This window comes from Festucalex cinctus, chromosome 9, assembly GCF_051991245.1.
Source record: "Festucalex cinctus isolate MCC-2025b chromosome 9, RoL_Fcin_1.0, whole genome shotgun sequence".
NCBI lineage: Eukaryota > Metazoa > Chordata > Actinopteri > Syngnathiformes > Syngnathidae > Festucalex > Festucalex cinctus.
In genome coordinates this window covers 29,140,088-29,159,860 of record NC_135419.1, presented here as the reverse complement: position 1 = coordinate 29,159,860, position 19,773 = coordinate 29,140,088, and the positions used below count along the sequence as shown (strand labels likewise).

The window sequence follows — 19,773 nt, the reverse complement described above, 5'->3', positions numbered from 1 at the left end:
TTGACATGGTCCAGGTCAAGTCTGAAGTCAGTCGGATGAAACGTGTAGGCGAAGTGGGCAAAAGTATGCCCCCTCTAAATGTGCTAAAATCGTTAAAAAAAAATGGGACATTCAAAAATTTGTAGCTCACTTCCTGTTCATTTTAGCATATGAGTCCAGGAGACTTTTTTTTGTAGGTCCTGGGCTCCCTCATACACCTAAAAATTTCCGAAGATGTTTCCTAAATGTACAACCGGGGCTGCTTCGTTAAAAATTTCTAGGGGGCGCTATTTATTTTTGTAAAAATAGCACAATACACGATAAAATATTGCTCATTTTGCCAGGCCAGATGTGTGTGCCAAGTTTCATGTGTTTCTGTGCCAGTTTAGGTCCTCAAAATTGGCATAGTTTTCTTGGCGAACAGCTCTTAGCCTCGCCCACAGCGTTTCGCGAAAACTCCCAAACTTAGTGTTGTGACATCATGAAGGCCAAAACCCTCATCTGAGCAAATATGAGGTCGGTCCAGTTAACGTGGTTGGAAAAAAACGTTGAAGAAAAATCGTAAGAAAAAAAAAAAATCGCAAGTAGGTGGCGCTATCAGTAAGATGAAATATACGTTTGTAGATGAGTTAAGGGCTGGACTGTCATCAATTGTGTGAAATTTTAAGAAGATGGGATCATCTGGGTCAAGTTTAGGCAGCTTTTACTGTCACGAAAAATCATCAGATTTCGCGGCACCGTAACAGCCACGCCCTTTGGTGTAACGTTACAATATTCGGTGTGGGGCATGATCAACATCTTAAGGCTTTTCTGACCAATTTTCAACTGGATTTCTTCAAGGAGCTTGTCACAGTAGCTAAAAACATAAAGTATGACATTTATTGTCACCACTAGGTGGCGCTATCTGTATAACTGAATTTTATTGGATAGATGTTTTCAGGCCGTGACTATTAAGTTGCATGAGAAGTTTGAGATTTTTTTGGGAGCTTGTACATGGGAGTTATTAAGCATTTGCTCTTTCTGGACAAATGAAATTTTAAAGGCAATATTTGATGCCCCGCCCCCATCATATAGTATTTCGAAAAGTCAAGATTTTTTGCCCAGTTGTTGTTTCAGGTCTTGAGATGATACATGCCAAGTTTGAAGTCAATCGGATGAAAACTGTTTGCAAAGGGGGAAAAAATATGACCACAGTGAATGTGGCAAAATGGGCCAAAATTGGACATTCAAAAATTCATAGCTCACTTCCTGTACATTTTTATGGAGGAACAAAAGTGCCAACATTAAATAAATAAATACACCATTAAATAATTAAACAAAAGTGTCATTAATTGATTAAATGTGTCAATTAATTACATTTACTATTATGATTTATTTATATATTTATATATTTATATATTTATATATTTATTTATGAATTTATTTATTTATTTATTCATTTATTTATTTAGTTCATGAATTTAATTTATCTGTCAAGCTCGCCCGTCAAAGTTAGTGGGCGGGTCCTAACACCCGATTGGTCAATCTGCTCACCAAGTCAAGGCAAATCCATTTCAGAATAGTCAATTGATGCGGAGTGAGTAGCCAGTAAACACAATTGATAGGCTGGGTGGCGCTTTTCACCTAAATAGGTGCGTTTCCATTGGACATTAGATTTACGCTTTCATTAGGTGCTTTTTGAGACGTGCTGAAATGGAAGTTCATCGCAAAATTTTAATGGAAACACTTTTTTCCCCCCCGCATTTCCTACTAGTCATGTGACTCCGCCCGGTCACGGAGAAAAGGAAGTACAGGATCAGTGGCTCAGCGAGAAGCCACAATGGTGGCCAGTCCGCCACTTTCTAAAATGCTCTATTGAACAACTGCTGCAAATCCAACAACAAACATCATCAAAGTGCTTAAAACATTGCAAAAAAAAAACCCACAAAACAAAATTGCATTTATGTATGTAAAACATTTCTAACAATAAGTAGCAAATTTAAATTCAGCTCAACTTTATTTTGAGAGCACTTTAAAAAAATCGCTGCAATGAACACTGCTGTAGCCAACATGGAATAAAAATCAAACATACGAAAACAATTAAAACATTAAAATTAACAACATACAAACAGTAAACTATCACATTCCAAACGTGTGGACCTAAAAGCCAGCAGATGTCGCTGTTTGACTTGCTGCCCGCGCCACTGCTGTTTCCAGGCATCATAAATAAAGACTTCTTAAATCTCCCTGCATCTATCTATAATATTTTTCCAATAGAATTTGAGATATATTTAAAATCCCTTAAATGTATCAAGTCTGAAACACGCAAACAATTTATTCTCGTGACGTTGCATGATGCGACTGCCTACATGACTGCGAGATCTTGCGAGAGTTGAGGCGGGATATTACGATAACTACGCCTCAGAAGCAAATTACTCTTCAATGGAAACGCCTCCAAAGCAAAATTGTACTTTATCGAAATAAAAGAAATATCGCTTTTATTTTTATGTTGGTTTTGCACAACAACAAGCCTCGATCACTCTATATCAGCAAAAAATCCATTACCGTAGCCGCCATGTTGACAACCACTTCAGGCCGAAGCAGTCGCTTAGTCAAGATTTGAGTGAATCAGGCCGCAGCCCCGCCCACTAACTTTGACGGGCGAGCTTGACAGATAAAATAAATTCACGAAACACCGCAAAACAGCGACCACCTAACCCTAACCCTAACCCTAATTAAATAGAGAAATAAATAAATGAATAAATAAATAAATATATACATAAATAAATATATAAATAATTAAATAATCACAGGGAATTTAATTACTTAATGACACATTTAATTAATTAATGACATTTAATTAATTAATGATACTTTTATTTAATTATTTAATGGTGTATTTATTTATTTAATGTTGGCACTTTCGGTCCTCCATACATTTTAGCTACACGGTCCCAATTGACATTTTGTGCGTCCCGGGGTGCAACACGTGCCTGCCAATTTTCGTAGGGCCCGAAGTGTGCAAAGTTCGGTGAGTTTTTGTGAATGTTTAGGTCCCCAAAATCGCGATCGTTTGCGGAGAATAAAGAAGAAGAAGAAGAATCCGATCGAAAAACAATAGGGACCTCGCAGCGGTAGCTGCTCGGACCCTAATAATAATTTTTACAAAAACAATAGGGACCTCGCAGCGGTCGCTGCTCAGGCCCTAATAAAAGACTTGCAATATTTCAGTTGATATATAATGAATACAGGATGTATGGCATTTTTGCTTCTTTAATTGCCTTACAGAAAATAATGGACTTTATCACAATATTCTAATTTTCTGAGACAGTCCTGTAGCATTCAATAAATAAATAAAATCTCATACTGTACTTATTTACCAGGCAGTTGCATAACGCAGTCACACAGTCACACACAAACAACATAACGAATTACGTTTGATATATTATTTCAGGGTTGTTTCATGTTACTTTCGATGATTCAGTAAATTGGCTGCCCGGTAACATTTCCTAACTGTATTATGTGGGACAGACGAAAATAACGCTAACATTACTTCGCCAAGCAGCTCATTTAGTGTGGGGTCCTCATACTAACGTTATTAGTTTAGATATGAGTGTCAGGTTTAAACACCATCTATGACATTTTTAAACTGCACAAATAAGGAGACAGACATTAAAATGAGAAAACAAGGCCTTTACTTGTACAAGGAGAGATGAGCGAGAGATGTGTGCTGGTCACCATACACTGCCCCACTTTGACACATTCACATTTCTTGTCTTTTCATGGAGTTCGCTAACAAATGGTCACAAAAGGAGGCAGAGAAATAGCAGCGTTGTGGCATCACAAAATAAACACAGGAGACATACTTTAACCATAAAACTTTTCCGACCACTAATCCTTGAAGGCTGTCTATTGTCCTGGTGTGAAGTTCTTCATTCCCACATTCCAGATGTCCTGAGGTTGAATAAACATGCAGCAGCTCCAAACAGCACAACACTGAGTAAAATGCTTTTACAATTAAATCTATGTAATAAAAGAGAAAATATGGAATAATATATACATAATATTCCTAACAATGAGCAACAATTATAACACGGGAATTCAAATGCACTCGCCTTGAATTCTTTGTAGAAGTCTGGATGTCGATGTTTCGCTAAGTTGGACTGATTGTCCCAAAATGCAGACTTTTTCCTGCACTCCGTATCCCCCCCGAACCTTATCCCCCACAACTTTACATCTCCAACTGCCTTCCTTTGTATTCTTAAGCACCCTTTCAAGGTGTTAAGCACTTTATCCCCCGCAACTGTACATCAACTGCCTTCCTTTGTTATCATAAGTACCCTTTCAACGAGTTCAGCACCTACTAGCCCCTCCCCTACCCTCCTCCTTACACATGGTAGTATATTTTGAGTGAGAGCACAGCACACAATCTCACACTTCATTCAGACGTCACAATGGCATACGCAAAAAGGCTAACCGTTGAGCAACCTTTAGCAATGCTGCAGAGTATGTCGGACTGTGAATCTGATGGTGGAAATGTTGGGAACATCGCATTTCAGAATAAAAATGATGGCACCGATTCTTCAAGTGATGAGAGCGATTCAGCTGAGAATGTGAGTATTTGTGCACCAGTAAATCCTCTACTCCAGAGGCGCACCAGGACACAAGTAGCCAAATATGTGATCGAGCAGGAGAGTTCAAACACTGAGGCCTCATCAGATGAAGAGGAATACACAGTGCATGTCAACCCTTCTCGGAGCAAAAACAAAAAGTTGGTGATGTTGGTAAAATGCCTGGATTCACAGAGGGGGAAAGATGGCACTGTTTGGTTGCACCGGAAAGTTGGAGACTTCACTACCCCTGAAAACCCACAAACTGCCTTCAATGGTTCTGGAGGGCCAACAGAGTCAGCAAGACGTAAAATCACAAGTCGCCTTCAAAGTTTCCTGTGTTTGGTGGATCCAAGCATGTTGCTGACCATCAGAGAATGCACAGTCCAAGAGGGCCGCAGAACAAACCCCAGCTGGCAGATGAGCATCTCCGAGCTGATGGCGTTCCTCGCAATCCTTTTTCGAAGAGCTGCCATGGGTTACATTGGTTCCATGCGAGACATGTGGGCGAATAACTTTGGCACCCCAGACATCAAACCCATAATGTCTCGTAACCGCTTTTTTTAAATAAAGCGGTACCTTCGCTTTGACAACAAGGACACCCGCAAGGAACGCATACAGAATGACAAATTTGCAGCAATTTCAGACATCTGGCAGAGGTTTGTTCAGAACTGTATGTCATCCTACAGGCCAGGACAGCATGTTACTGTAGATGAGCAGTTGTTTCCATCAAAGGTCCATTGCCCATTTCTGCAATATGTTGCATCTAAGCCTGACAAGTTTGGAATCAAGTTTTGGATTGCAGCAGATCTGGACACTAAACACATGTGCAATGCCATCCCTTACTTGGGAAAAGACCCCACTCGTCGAACGGGAGAGAGGCTGTCAGAGAATATTGTTCTGAAATTGATGGAACCATTTATGGACCAGGGAAGGACTGTTACTATGGACAATTTCTTCACCTCCGTGTCATTGGCTAACAGGCTCCTTCAATGAAATACAACTCTGCTTGGCACCATCAACAAAAATCGTCGGGAGCTACCAGCATCTGCAAAGCAAACCTCGGGGCGCCAGTTGCACTCCACACAGGTGTTCACATCTGGAAGAGCCTTGCTGACTGTGTATGCGACGAAAAAAAATAAATCTGTGTGTCTTTTGAGCGCCATGCATCAGAAAGTGGAAATTGTGGACACCCGAAAACAAAAACCAAACACTGTCATTGATTACAACCATCTCAAATGTGGTGTTGACATCATGGATCAGAAACTTCGAAATTACTCTGTGCATGCAGGAACAAGAAGATGGCCCATGGCTGTGTTTTACAACCTGCTTGACATGGCTGCCACAAATGCACATGTTTTGTACACAGCATGTAAAGAATCAAAAGAAAGTCGCCGATTGTTCATGCTGGAGCTTTCAGAGGAGCTCAAAAACAGGCACATGCAGCAAAAGACACAGGAGGAAGAGCGCAAACAACTACTTCGTGAGATGAGAGTTTCTCAGCACAAAAAGATTCAGTGCCAGGTGGGCATACCCTGCAATAAAAACAGAAGTACTCAATGTTGTGTACACTGCCGCAAATTTACCTGTGGCAAATGCAGGAAAGCTTCACCTTGGGAATGTGGAAACTGCTAGATGGGACAATTGTATGCTACATTTCTCCAATTTATATGTAGCGCTTTGTTCATATGTAGTCAGACTGCACATCTTCATGTGAAATAAAAACATTATTTTTGAAGTTATACCTTCTGTTTCTGTTGTTTTTTCAAAACTGAAATTGAACTGTTTGGGTGGTAATTTCATTCTTCTGTCCTAGGAATATGTGATATTTCCAGAGTAGATTTTTATTATTGGTGTGTAGACTGCAATCAAATTCCCATTCACGAAAGATTTTCAATAGAAATACTTCAGATGCAACTATGCTCTTCATAAAATGAAATGGCTATTGTAATAAAAATAATTTTTTTTACGGCAAATTCAAAATGTTTCTTGGCTCAAAAGACAAAACAGGATGTTGGTGAGTACCTACTGGCCCCTCCCTCCACCCTCAAACACAATCGTTTGCAAAACAAAGAGGGGTCAAAGAGCTAACACAGTCGTTTGCATAATGCAAAACAATTTGCAGCTCAATGGAGACAACAAACACCTCGAGAGAAAATCATTAGTTCTGGGGGGGGGGCATGCAGCGAAAAAGGAAAATTCCGGGAGTCCCAGTGTTTAAGTGTTCCCCTTTGGTCTGGAAACGGTTTTGGCATCTTTTGCATACAGGTATTTGAGGGTCGATTATTAATCCCTGTTCATCAACCTCAAATCCAAAGTACTTCCATACACGACTTTTGGCTTCCGCTGCAGTTCAAGCCAACGCGAATGTGCAGGCTACTGCCATGTTGCACGCGTTGACTGTACTTCCTTGTTTTCGTAGCGGCAGTCACCTAACGTCATTCGACATTGCGTGGGTTGCCAGATAAGCGCTCATACACCCCAATGTTGTTTGTCGGCCACAAGAGGGCCTCATAGACCGTCAGATTATTGTGGCACGTTCCAAACTGCCTTGTAATACAAAGGAGCACCAACACGCAATGGTTTTCAAATTAGTTGAGTCGAAAGCGCACACCTCGAACAAAAGCCTCTCGTGAATTCACCGTTCAAGATACAGATTGAAGAAATGGCTCGTTAGAACGGCAAGTAGGCCGTGGGGTGAACCCCCAAAAAGTGCCTAGAAAATGAGTTTCGCTCCACTGTCTGGGCACTACTTGTTCAATGCATTTTTTGATAGATAATACCCTTCTGAACTTTGGGTTAAAAGTTCACCCAATGTTTTCCCCAATTTTGTCACAAGCCAGAAATGCATATATAGGTAAATAACAAAAAACGAAAATTTTGTGCTGCAGTTTTTGGTTTTAAAACGTCTTACATTAAATTTGGCAACAGAATATCATTCCCAGATGTTATAAATACATGTACCTAACATCAGAAACAAGTATTGGTGGTTTGGTGCAATCATGTGAATTTAGATCATTAAATTTGTGCCAAAAAAAAACAAAAAACGCTTCAACTGGAAGTGACACCAGCACACGAATGTTACATTTAGCAATGTTTATGTTTCATATATGAAAACAATTTACAACCTACTACGTCATGAAAGGTACACAAGAAGCAGCATACATTGGCCAAAAATACTACAATGCACCACAAACCTGGAACAAGGCAAAATGGACTAGATGAAAATAGTTGCATTCAGAGCCCAGATTATTATAACATATAGAATATTTATTAAAGTATCAGATTATGTCATCACAGCATGTTATTTATGCCCGACACACAATAAAATATTAATAAAAAAAAATAAAAAAATCAAATGAAAATCAAATGTGCATTCACAATAAAACCATGGAACTTCAATGGAACAGCTTTGTTTTGGGCATTTTTTTGTGGAAAATGGAATACAGACATTTTTATTTTTGCTTGAAAAGTGTTAAAATGGAGAGTTAACATCTTGATAATGAAACAAACAAAATGGCAGATTTTACATAGATTTTACAGCCCTGCACTGTAAAGTGTCCTCGTATGCCCTGTAATTTTCCAACCTGATGTTGTACCAGCTATGTGTTAATGTCACTTTCTTGGCTTACGTCAGTAGACTCAGTAGTTGATGTATCTGATGAGTGAGGTACCCTGTGTAAAAGTTTGTCAGTTGTTGATAATGTCTCTACAAAAACCATTTCAGAGTTGTTGCTGGAAAGGGGTGTGAAAAACCAGCTGGGGGAAATCACGCCTGAATCTTCGTTTCAGTATATCCTGCCTGAAATAGAAAATTAAAGGGAAAGATGAGCACAAGATACACATATTCACATCACACTAGGGCTGCTCTATTATGGAAAAAAATACTCATCACAATTATTTTGGTAATAATTTAAATCAAGATTATTCAAAACAATTATATTTGTTCAAATCAAGAAAATATTTAAACATTTGAAAATAAGACAATTACAATCATATATATATAATTATGTAAGTTGCTTTTGGATCCAACAAAATTCATAATATATTATTATTATTATTATTATTATTATTGTTGTTGTTGTTGTTATTATTATTATGTTAGCAAAAATTTGAAGTTGGGGTGCAGTGTGTGCAGTAAGCTAGTTTTGACACAGGTGTGTGGTAAAATAACTCGTGTGGGCGTGCCACAACTCAAAATTAGTATTATTAGTGCTGCAGCTATCGAATATTTTGGTATTCGGATATCCTACTGAAAATTCTAGTGAATAATCGTATATTTGGATAGAAATAAAAATACACCTATAGGCCTATATACTTTCTTGGTCAAAGAACAATTATAAATACAGAAGACAAAAAAAAAACACATTTGCATGTAATAATTCACAACCAACTGTTTTTCATTTTTAGAGAATCAATTTTATTTATTTATTTTTCATCATCTCATCTGCCTGCAGCAACCCGACTTTACACAAAAAAGAATTACATTATAAGTGTTATTGTCACATCACCTCTTTACAGTATATGCATATCACAGATTTAAGTAAAGTAAAGTGTTTGTTGAGGTTGGTGAGAGAGAGTTTGGGGGAAAGGGAGGGTGTAGCTGTGCCTCTCTATTATGACTGATGGGCACAGGTAACCCGAGTTTGGTAACCACTGTTGGATTCACTCGATAAATCATTCAGCAGCTCGCGTTTTTACTAAACTATAGCCTTAAAACTTAACCTAGCAACAAATTATTTTCAACCCTATACTAAATATCGGTCACATTAATAACAGAAATGGGCACGCGTGTGTGTAGCACATACCTGCTGACAATGTTTCTGCTTTGGCGAGATGATCCCTCTTCCGTGTTCCTTCCGATCCCAGACGAGTATAGTTTGAAATTTATTTTTACAAATGATGCAGATGGCTGGAAGGACGGGGCCAGCTGAAGCGATGGGCAAACCTGAACGGGAACGAAGTTTTTTCACCACTTTCTTTTTAACTTGTTTCTCCTTTCGCTCTTCTTCGCTCGCCGACGTTGTGGTCGCCATTTTTGATATGCGGTTGCTATGGTGAGGAGAACGCAGCAGCTACCTGATTGGCTCATGTGACCTAAATCACACCGCTACCGACCTAATGACACTACGCCCACACCAGAGATCACTGCGCCTCATCGCAAAATAGTGCCGGGGTTTCACCACCGAAAACACAAAATTGGCGGGTTTTCACAGGGTGAACTCCACGGATTCTTACTTACTACTGATAAATCTATTTTATGAAGTAAAGATTATTTAGTGCCCCTGGTAGTGGAGCGAAACTGAACGAAAACGTGTCTGACCTGACGGCCTAAAGGGTTTGGCAAATGCAAGCACGTTTTTATTTTTTATATTGGATAAAAAATGACTGAATTAGAGCAGAATAAAAGAATCGAGATTCTCATTTATTAATCGAATCGATATTAATATCCAAAAATCGATTTTATTTAAATTAGAAATGAAAAAGAAGGGGAAAAGGCAGTTGTAGCCCACATGCTGTTTTTGTGGGAAAAAAGGCACTTACAATACAAAATTAATAAAGGTTTAAAAAAAAAAAAAAAAAAAAAAAAGACACTTTAATGTCTCTATTTGTCATTTTGTCTGGCAAAGCAGACTGGAGTAGATCATGACAATGTGCATATCTGTAAATTGAAGCAGAAATCATTTGTCAATCAAATAATTTTGAATCAAAAATCGTTTGAATCGAGAATCGAAAATCGATTCTGAATCGAATCGTAGACCCAAAAATCGTAATCGAATCGAATCATGAGACAAAGATTCCCAGCCCTATTGAACACAGCCTTCAAATACATGAGTACCCATTTCAATGTGTTCCGAGAGTCAGAATTCAACATGTTATTAATGTAACCTTGTCAACTTGCGGCCTGGAAGCCAGTTATGGTCCATAGGATGATATTTTGCGGTCCCATACTTGCCATCAACGTTAACGTTACCCAAGATTACACTGCATGTGTAACAAGAGTACCAAGACGACCTGTTGAGTGTACGCTCTTGCCTTTATAAATGATCTTTGATATACTGCACGTACCACCAATAAGAGCCGCTTATGGTCAGCAGTGCAGAAGGAGCCAGGGAACGCGTGTGGAAATGTTTGTTGTGGATCGAGGTGGGTTTTTTAGAAAGCTCTATCTTGAATATCGCTGTTATGTTGAAACTTAAACGCCTACGTATTGACTTGTAGAGCCGACTGCCAGCACCGGACTGCGTTGTTTCACCGTCGCGGTTGTTTGAAAAGTCGAATTGGTGAGTCATGTGTGAACATGAGCCATTTCTATGGTGCTTTGACATGGTTCTCAAACGATTGAATGAAGTGATTAATGGTACTGATTATTCACTGTTAGCACGTATTTTAGTTACAATGTGGCGTTTTACCCAGATTTGATTGTTTGAAATGTAATGAACACTGAACAGTATTTTACAAAATGAAGTTCTTTTTGATATTTGAATGTACTTGAATTGTGTAGGTTTTATACATCTTCATTAGAATATATTATTCTTAACAATTAAATTTAATGCTGATATTGCTAATTTTGCACAACTTTAGCACTTTCATATAGTACATTAGTTTTGATAAATTGATTGAAATGTCTAATAGATTTATATTGTACAATATTGATGATGGATTGGAACTTTTGGATTGATAATGCTGTTAGTGTTATTTATGCAATGTAGTTTCTTATTTGTGTACACAAAGAATATTAAGATGGTCCTGTTTCATACAGGCCAGATTTGAATTGATGGTGAGCTAAGCCCAGGAACAGTCAACGAACATTGAATGCAGCTAAGGAAATGGAGATTCCTGCCAGGAACCCCAGCCACCTGCTCTGTTCGGGCTGGTAGGAGGCTCTCGTAGCCGACCCTGCACATTTCCATCACTTGCACTCTGATCTGCAACCCCGCCGGATTCATTCTCTCAGTTACTTACATTCACTCATACACATCTGTTGCTGGACAATTGGATCACTATATTGCTGGTTGCATGAACTGTGACTATGTTTTTGCGCAAGTGAACTGCGAATGTGCAATTGCCAACAAATGAACTTCATATTGCCGAACTTTGGAAATTATCAATTAGATAGTTCAATCCACACCTGGATAAAGAGTTGTTTCTTTCTTTTCCCTTCTTTTCTTTATTTTTTTTCCCCATGGTAAATGATTGAAAATTTATTGCTTGCATTGAATGGCCATTCATTTTGTCTCTTGTACATATGTGTATATTTGTCTTGTCGACTAGGGTTGTTGTTCACGTTGTAATTTAATACATGGTGAAATTACCAGACGCAAGTTTTAGTCTCTGCCTCCTCTCTTCGTGAGCCGGACCTTACCCTTCTGACGCCTAGCCTATTCTTACTTCTGTACTTTTGTTATGATATGCAGCAAATATTGGATACATAATTTGGTGAGCTAGCCAGGAGAGAGTTGGCAGAACTGTTGTGGACAGAAAAATATACAGCATTAAAATGGATGTGTTTGAGAAACATGGCATAAAAATACCCAATGCAGTTTTGATTGAAGGAGTCACTAAGACAGAAACGGATGAAGAAGTCATAGGATTTTTGACAAAATATGGCTCAATTTTAAAAAGTCAAGTTATTGATGAGCCAGAGTCTGTGTTTAACCGTAAATGGGTTGTTGAGTATAAATCTGGTGCCGCTATAGTTGCACTTCATGACACTTTGCCATACACATTTGTGAGTGCTGATGGTAAACTAACTTATGACATTTTAGAGTTGTCAACAATGTGTGCTACTCAAATAGAGAAGCTAAAAACTGATGCTTATTTATTGGAATTAAAAGACTTGGCTAAGCGTACAGGAAAGGATTTTACAGAAGTCCTTAATAATGTGATGTCTCTGCTTGGCCACTCTGTTACGCAATTAAGGCCAGCCCCGCAAGATTCTGCCTCACTTGCCCAATCTAACCCACTGCCACCATCTGATGTCACCTTAAATTCGCTGGCTGTCTCTACTTCTAATGCTGAGAACTCGAGTCAAGAATCAGACCAGTCGGAACATAAGACTTCACATACACCAAGATTCTTTGTCCCACATAATGCCGCTTCTGATCTTAATCCACAAGAAGTCCAGCGTTATGTGGTGGAGCATATAGTTAAAAATGAGGACAGTGCAAATATTGGCTACACATGCGTGTGCATTGCAGATACGCTTCGCTCCGTCTTGACTGCATGCTCCTGACATGTCAATACCATGGACAAAACTCACCGGCTGCGCACAACTGCAGTCCGGCAGCTCCTTCTCCCACAACTTCCTGTCATGTCTCGTGTGATCGTGCGCGATAATGTGGCATTAAAAACGACAAACACAGAAAGTCAGTGCTCAATAGAAAAAGACAAAGAGAGGTGGACTTCTTTTGATTGAACTCATTGTCCACTCCCATAGCTTCTGCTATGACGTTCCATGCAGCATCCTTTTTTAGGTTGTCCTTCGTGATGCACGATATGAAAAATTTCAACCGATAACTGATAATTTCCTGCTTTGTATGGTCGATACTAGGGGTGTGAATTGCCTAGTACCTGATGATTCGATCCGTATCATGATTCATAGGTCACGATTCGATTCAATACCGATTCATCCCAATATGAATTTACAAGTCGATTGTTACGATTTTTTTTACTCAATTTAGAAAATACCATTCAGTAAACTGCCCTGCGATTGGCTGGCAACCAGTCCAGGGTGTCCCCTGCCTACTGCCTTTTTCATGTTAGAACAGCATTGAAATAAAATAGTAAGGCTTAATGCTCCATTAATATAACATTCTTCCATGCTTAAGGTGTGAAAGTTAGACGTTTTGTTGAATATTTTTTCACCAAAAATGGATGTTAAAAAATCGATTCGGCTGCCTATTGAATCGATTCAAGAATTGCGTGCTGTAGTATAGCCATATATTGCCGAATTGATTTTTTTTTAACACCCCTAGTCGATACCGATACCTATAACCGATACATTTGTTTTTTTCATATTTAATTTAGCCTTCACATAATCTGCAATTTGTTCATCCAGGAATGGAAAAAAGTTATGTTTTAGTAGCTCTGATTATGGCAGCAAACAAATGTATCTCTTTCAAATGTGTATTTTCTATATGAAATGGCTAACAGATAATTACACAAAATAAAAAGTTAGTTTTTAAATTAATGCAGAACTACAACTGGTTTATCTGGAAAAACAAAACATTCATGTATGTATGCATTACGCAATAGGAATGCATTTATTCAACCCTAAGTGCAATAGTGCATGAGGATGAGGTAGATGAACGTTTGGTAAAATTATATGCATTGACATTTGTGAACTTTAATTAAAAGAAATTGAAATCAAGGAAAGAGACAAAATTGGTTATGTTGTTTCCCGTGTTCCCGTGAGGGAAACACAGACAGTAAAATCATAAATAAATAAGTAAATAAATAAATAAATAAATAAATAAGCAAGCTGCTTACATTCGCGTGTTTTGTTGTGGCTTGATTACAGCCGACAGTAACTGACAAATAGTTAGTTCACTGCTTGGCTTGGCTTTAAAGGTTAAACATAAAATAACATGATAGCCTACGCAGCCTTGAAAACCCCCATCCTGAACTGCGGTGAGACTTACTGTAGTGTTAGTCCATTGTTGTCAATCAAGCTGTGGCCACTTCGGAGGATGCAACGTGGCTCCAAATGTGCTATTAACTTATAAGAAAAAAAAAACAACAAAAAACAAAAAAAAACAAAACGGGTCAGCTACAAAAAAAAACCGTCTGCTTGTCTAGCGCTGTGAAAGCCATAATTTTGGCGTTAATGGCTTTAGGTTTGCTGTTGCTGCCTTGCTGGCTTCTTTAACTTAGCGCCGTTAGCCTAGCAACATTAGCTGCTACAGCTGTGCCTCATTCAAGTTCGTTCAAAGCGGCTCTGCTCCGCTTTCTCTCCTCTGCTCCGCTTTCTCTCCTCTGTGCTTGCCAAAAGTCGTCTGGATGGTAATTTTCATTTCCCCTTGAGATTTTGGCTGCTGGCTTGTTAGCTTAGCGCCTTTGCCTGGCAACATTAGCTGCTGCCTCTGTGCCTCCTTCAAGTTCGGCTCTGCAATGATGAAGGATTTTCAGGTGAACAAAATCTTCTTTCCCCCTCTTAGAATCCTTGCTGAAAATGTTTTGATCTTCTGCCATGGAGAAAAACAACCATACTGTTGAGGAGGACATGATGATTGCTACGTGCTAGTCTAGACAGCAGTATGGGGCGGGCCAAGCTTCGTTTAAGCCGTTTTTATTTTATTATTTTTTTTTTAGATGCCGGTCGACAAGAGCGAGAGGCGTGATAGATGATGTAATCAGTGCGACATGGTCTATACAAGACATAAGCAGCGCGACTCGGTGTATTGTAGGGTCGTCACGTTGCAAACAGTGTGCAGACTTTAATAGATGTATCGGACCTATGTATCGGCTAAAATATACATATCGGGCCGATGAAAAATGACGTCATATTTTCCCATATTGGCCGATATTGTATCGGTCCGAAAAATATCGTGCATCCCTAAGTTGTCCCTATAAAAAGGATGTGCCCTGTCATATTTTATTTTGAAACTGCGTTGGTCTTCCTGTCCCACTCAATGTGTTCTGTGCTACTTTGCCATTTGACAGATGCTGACGGATGCATCACCCGGAAAAAAAAAAAAGAAAAAAAAGAAAACAGGTCTTTTCGACCAGCGGGCTCCGGCACGACGGAGCTGGTCCGCAGTCGACACAGTGCATACGCAGCCGCTGTACTTTGACCACGCTGATAGAATGGAAACGAATCGGCTCCGCCGCCGGAGCGGATCCGCAACGTACACGATTGCGGTGGAATCTAAAGGTTAGTGTGGCTCCCACTTTTAAATCATTTCTGGGCTATTATAGCTAGGGAATTGATACGATTTGTACGATTCCAATTGCATTTGTAGTGAACATTGTCCATTTGCTAATTTTTGCAATCCCATCATGGACAAAAGAGGTTTCCTTTCTTTTGTCTTGTGACTATCCACAAGATGGGGGTGAACGGGGTTGAGGGGTGACAAACCCCAGCGATGAGGTCTCGGTATCTCCCATCGAGACTGGTTCACCTCCACAGATGACCATCCCCCATCTCTGGAATGCTGAATCCTCCAGAAGTAATTTGAAGAAGAAAAAAAAACTATCAGAACCCGCCTGCCTGTTTTTTTTGCAACAAAACAATGAATTATGAAATGTTGTATGTTTGCCATTCTAAAATGTTGACACTATGAATCGCTGTGAATGTGCTTGTGTGTGGGCATTCTTTTAACTTTTTTGTCAAATTTAGAATGATCTCAAATTCTTTTATTTTTTTTCCCAACAATATATTTGAGATTTTTAATGTGTCTTGCAAGAGGTCCCACATGTCCTTTCAGTCCAAGGTCTTCATCCTAACGTATGATTCCGACACAGGTTCACCTAATAGATGTGAAATTTCATTATGTCCATCATAGTCCAGAAAACGTCCCCACACTCTTTGAAAGATATCATGTTATGGTACATTTACCTTCAACACTGAATCGCAGTTGAAATAATCTCGGGGAATTAAGTAGTAATTATTCGTCATCAATTCCATTACAAAGCCGTTGAAATTTTCTACGTCATCATCTAGAAACATATTTCTTAAAAATATGTCGACTGTTTATACTGATTTGAAGTGCTTCCGCGCCGTCGTCAATCGCGTCATTTAATTCATAACTCCCGTGAATCTGTGTCAGCCATAAACGCTCAAATAAAATTCCAGTGCATACTACGAGGCCCACGTCACCCTTTCGTGGATATTCTGATGCATTTCATCCTCTAAGAGACCAAGAATTGGTCAACACAAAACAAATGGACATATCCGCTCTGCCGGCTTTAAAAAGGGAGAAGAGCGCTGGAGTGCTCCCAGCTTTAACGGTAGTAACACGTTCGCACTTCGTCTTAATGTTTTAAGTAAAGCCTTGTACCTGCTTGAGAAGATGTTCATCAGTGAAGAGTTTCCTCTCCAGTTCCAGAGTTTTCTGGCTTTCTAACAAAGACTTCATCCTTTGCAGGGAAAGTTCATCTCCTAAACGTTCCACATCCTTACTGCACAAAAAAAAAAAATAATAATTAAAAAAAAGAACTAGTTAAAAAAAAAAAAAAAAAAGTAAAACGACAAAATTTACCTGGCTATAAATACTGCTCATGAAAAATTAGGGATATTAAATCAACCTTTAGTGGTGAATGCAATTTTAAATCTCTAAACATATCCAACTCTTCATTGTTTCAGCACTTTTTGCACATCTGATTCTCTAACATGGAGCTGATTGGCAAAATCCATGATGGGCGTAAAACCCATAAATGGGACATTCCTTGTTCAAATTAAAAATTAATATGTAACCAGCCCTCTTTCGTCATAGTCTACACATTTTGACATCATAAAACCACTAGAGCTGCGAGCAGCTATAAAGGGCCCTCGCAGCCCATGCCACATTGGGGTACTTGCACGTTGGGGTATTGCCACGTTGGGGTACTGGCACATTGGAAGCAGAATTTCTTTGAAAATGGCATCATAAACGTTTACATGTAGTATATTTTTAAAATCAGCGTCCTTTTTTATTTTTAGGAATGGGGTATATGCCACGGAAGAGGCGGGACTGTTTTTTTACACAACAGTTTGTTTCCGGTTCGGTTTGCGACGTGTGGGCTGCGTCAAAAATTCTTGTGCTTCCGACTTTGTGCCCCTGGGTTGCACGTTCGGAACCCGGACTGGAAATAAACTGATGTGCAAAATCACGTCCCGCCTCTTCCGTGGCATATACCCCATTAAATTGCCCTGATTGGTATTTTTTGTAAAAGTATATATTTACATCATCGTTCGTTGTACTCATACAATGTTGCTTTTTTGTCCATAGAGGCTATCAAAAATAAATATAATAAAAAGAACGTGTTTGGATAGGTCTGATGCCAGTGAATATGTTGAGTGTTGGATAGTAAAAGAATATTCATAAATGACTTAGTTATCACACTTACATTGAGTTTACAAATTTTGTACAAAATACCGTATGTGGGGTATTTTTTTTATGACATGAAAAACCATACCTTCGCTAGCAAGGTATTTTTTCAGCAAAGCAAAAGGTAACAACTGTAGCGACAGCAACGGGTGCGATACCGCAAGCCAGGAGAGGGTCGAGACACAAAAGCAAGTCAAAGAACCGCCGGCAACATGGCAATAGGGATGTAACGATATCCAAACATCATGTTACAATATTATCACGATAGGTCACAATACGTTAATTATCACGATATTGTGGTGGGGGTTGGTGATATTTAAAAAAAGACAATATTATGCTTTTGTACATAACAGCAATGCATATAAACCACTTACAATCTCTCATAAAAATATTGAGGCACTTACTTGCTAATGCAAGCACACATTGATCGCTTTGCAAGCAAATTAGGTTCCCCTTCATCTGACAATTAGAATAGATTTTAAAAAGGCCAAAATATCCTTAATAAAATTACATTTCACTAATAAACTAGCCACTAGAGGGTGCTAGAACTGCACATATGGAAATCAACCTGATTTTTTTAACAGATGTGTTCCTTTTAAATATTGTGTACATGACGACGACGATATTGTGGCAGTTTTAATATCACAATATCACGATATTGCCCTTATCGTTACATCCCTACATGGCAATAGTAGCTGACATCTATAATACTCACCGTCACCATTTGTGCCGTCATAAGCTAGCAGAGGGCATGATAAACAATACCATAGCAAGCAAACATCATGGCAGCTGGCGACCCACGGCCAGCAGCCGAGAAAGTAGTGTGGCTCAACATGCTAGGAGAAGATAGAAAAGAAACCTGTACCTTCACTATCAAATTATTTTTCAACGCGACCCAAGACAACAACGGTAGCGACAGCGTCGGGTACAACACCGCAAACCAGGAGAGGGTCGAGACACCATACCAACAGCAGCAAAAGCAAATCAAAATAACCGCAGGCAAGATGGCAACGGTTGCCATCACCATCAAAAGCAAGGCATTCATCCATAAGGCGCCGAAAATCTGATGAAGAGGGAAGGAAGCTCCAGCATCCATCAAAAACAAGAAAATGCACAGCGTTGTCGCAGCCAAAGGTGGCGGAGGACAGCCGCAGCCCTGATCAACAAGATCATAGGCCAGCAGTGGCAAAGTGAGTGAACTGTGCGAGACCGTGTTCTAGTTCCTTTGCCCTCTTATATATGGGGATGGCGTCAAGCGGAACTATGGACGACATGTCCTTTTATGTATTCTTTCCTCGCTGACGCATGTGTGTGGGGGATTTCCGTGCTGTTACTGCAGCGCCACCTGGCAGTCGTTCGGGAATCATAGAACTGTAGTTATATTTCTAACTATCGATTTGGTGGAAAAATCATGTGACTGGACAACAGCAGAAAAACCACATGACTCCTAGTGGCGACTTCTTTGTCTACAAGTTCTCATTTCTACAAATCATGACTTTTAGAGATAAAAAATTTCTACTTTTCTCAACAGGTACATTTTTTTTTTACAAGTTAGTTTTGCACCATATTTAGCCCCATAGATAAGAGGAAAATATGAAGCCTAAACCTGAAAGTGGGGACTTTGAATGTTGGGACTATGACAGCACCGCTGCATTTCTGTCTTTGTTGATCTCGAAAATGTCTATGACAGTATACCCAGAGAAGAATGTGGCACTGTATGAGGAAGTCTGGAGTGGCAGAGTAGTACGTTCAAATCGTACAGCATAAGGTGTGCTTTAGGTGTGACAGGGGGATCAGCTCCCAAGCCCACTTCTCTTTGCAATAGTGATGGAAAGGTTGACAGATCAGTGTTATGTGATAAAACTGTCCCTACTGGGATAAAGGTAAATGTTTGTAAGACAGGCAGCAATGTGTATGACTGGTTAGCACGTACATCCCCCCAGTGCAGAGGACGTGAGATCGAGTCTGGGCTTCGACATTCCTGGGTGGAGTTTGCATGTAGTGTGTCCATGCGTGTACGTGTATGCTGTGCCGATCAGGAAGTAGCCAGCCAATCTCATTGCAGCGGGTCATGTTTCACTCAAATACGATTTGATTGAGTCGGCGCGCGCCGGCGCGCTCTTGTTGCTACGGGAGAGCCAGCGGAGGCAGGGCTCGACAGTGCGAGCATTTCA

The 19,773-nt window shown here is 39.6% G+C and overlaps 1 protein-coding gene across 6 annotated transcripts in view; it reads right to left on the bottom strand.

Moving 5' to 3' along the window:
* spdl1 (spindle apparatus coiled-coil protein 1) overlaps nucleotides 1-19,773 on the bottom strand; it is a 339,338-nt gene that overhangs the window by 76,603 nt on the left and 242,962 nt on the right. For all 6 annotated transcript variants that reach the window (XM_077532662.1, XM_077532663.1, XM_077532664.1 and 3 more), the window contains one exon: nucleotides 16,571-16,691. In XM_077532662.1, the coding sequence (XP_077388788.1) occupies nucleotides 16,571-16,691 (121 nt within the window). The remainder of the gene's footprint in view (nucleotides 1-16,570; nucleotides 16,692-19,773) is intronic.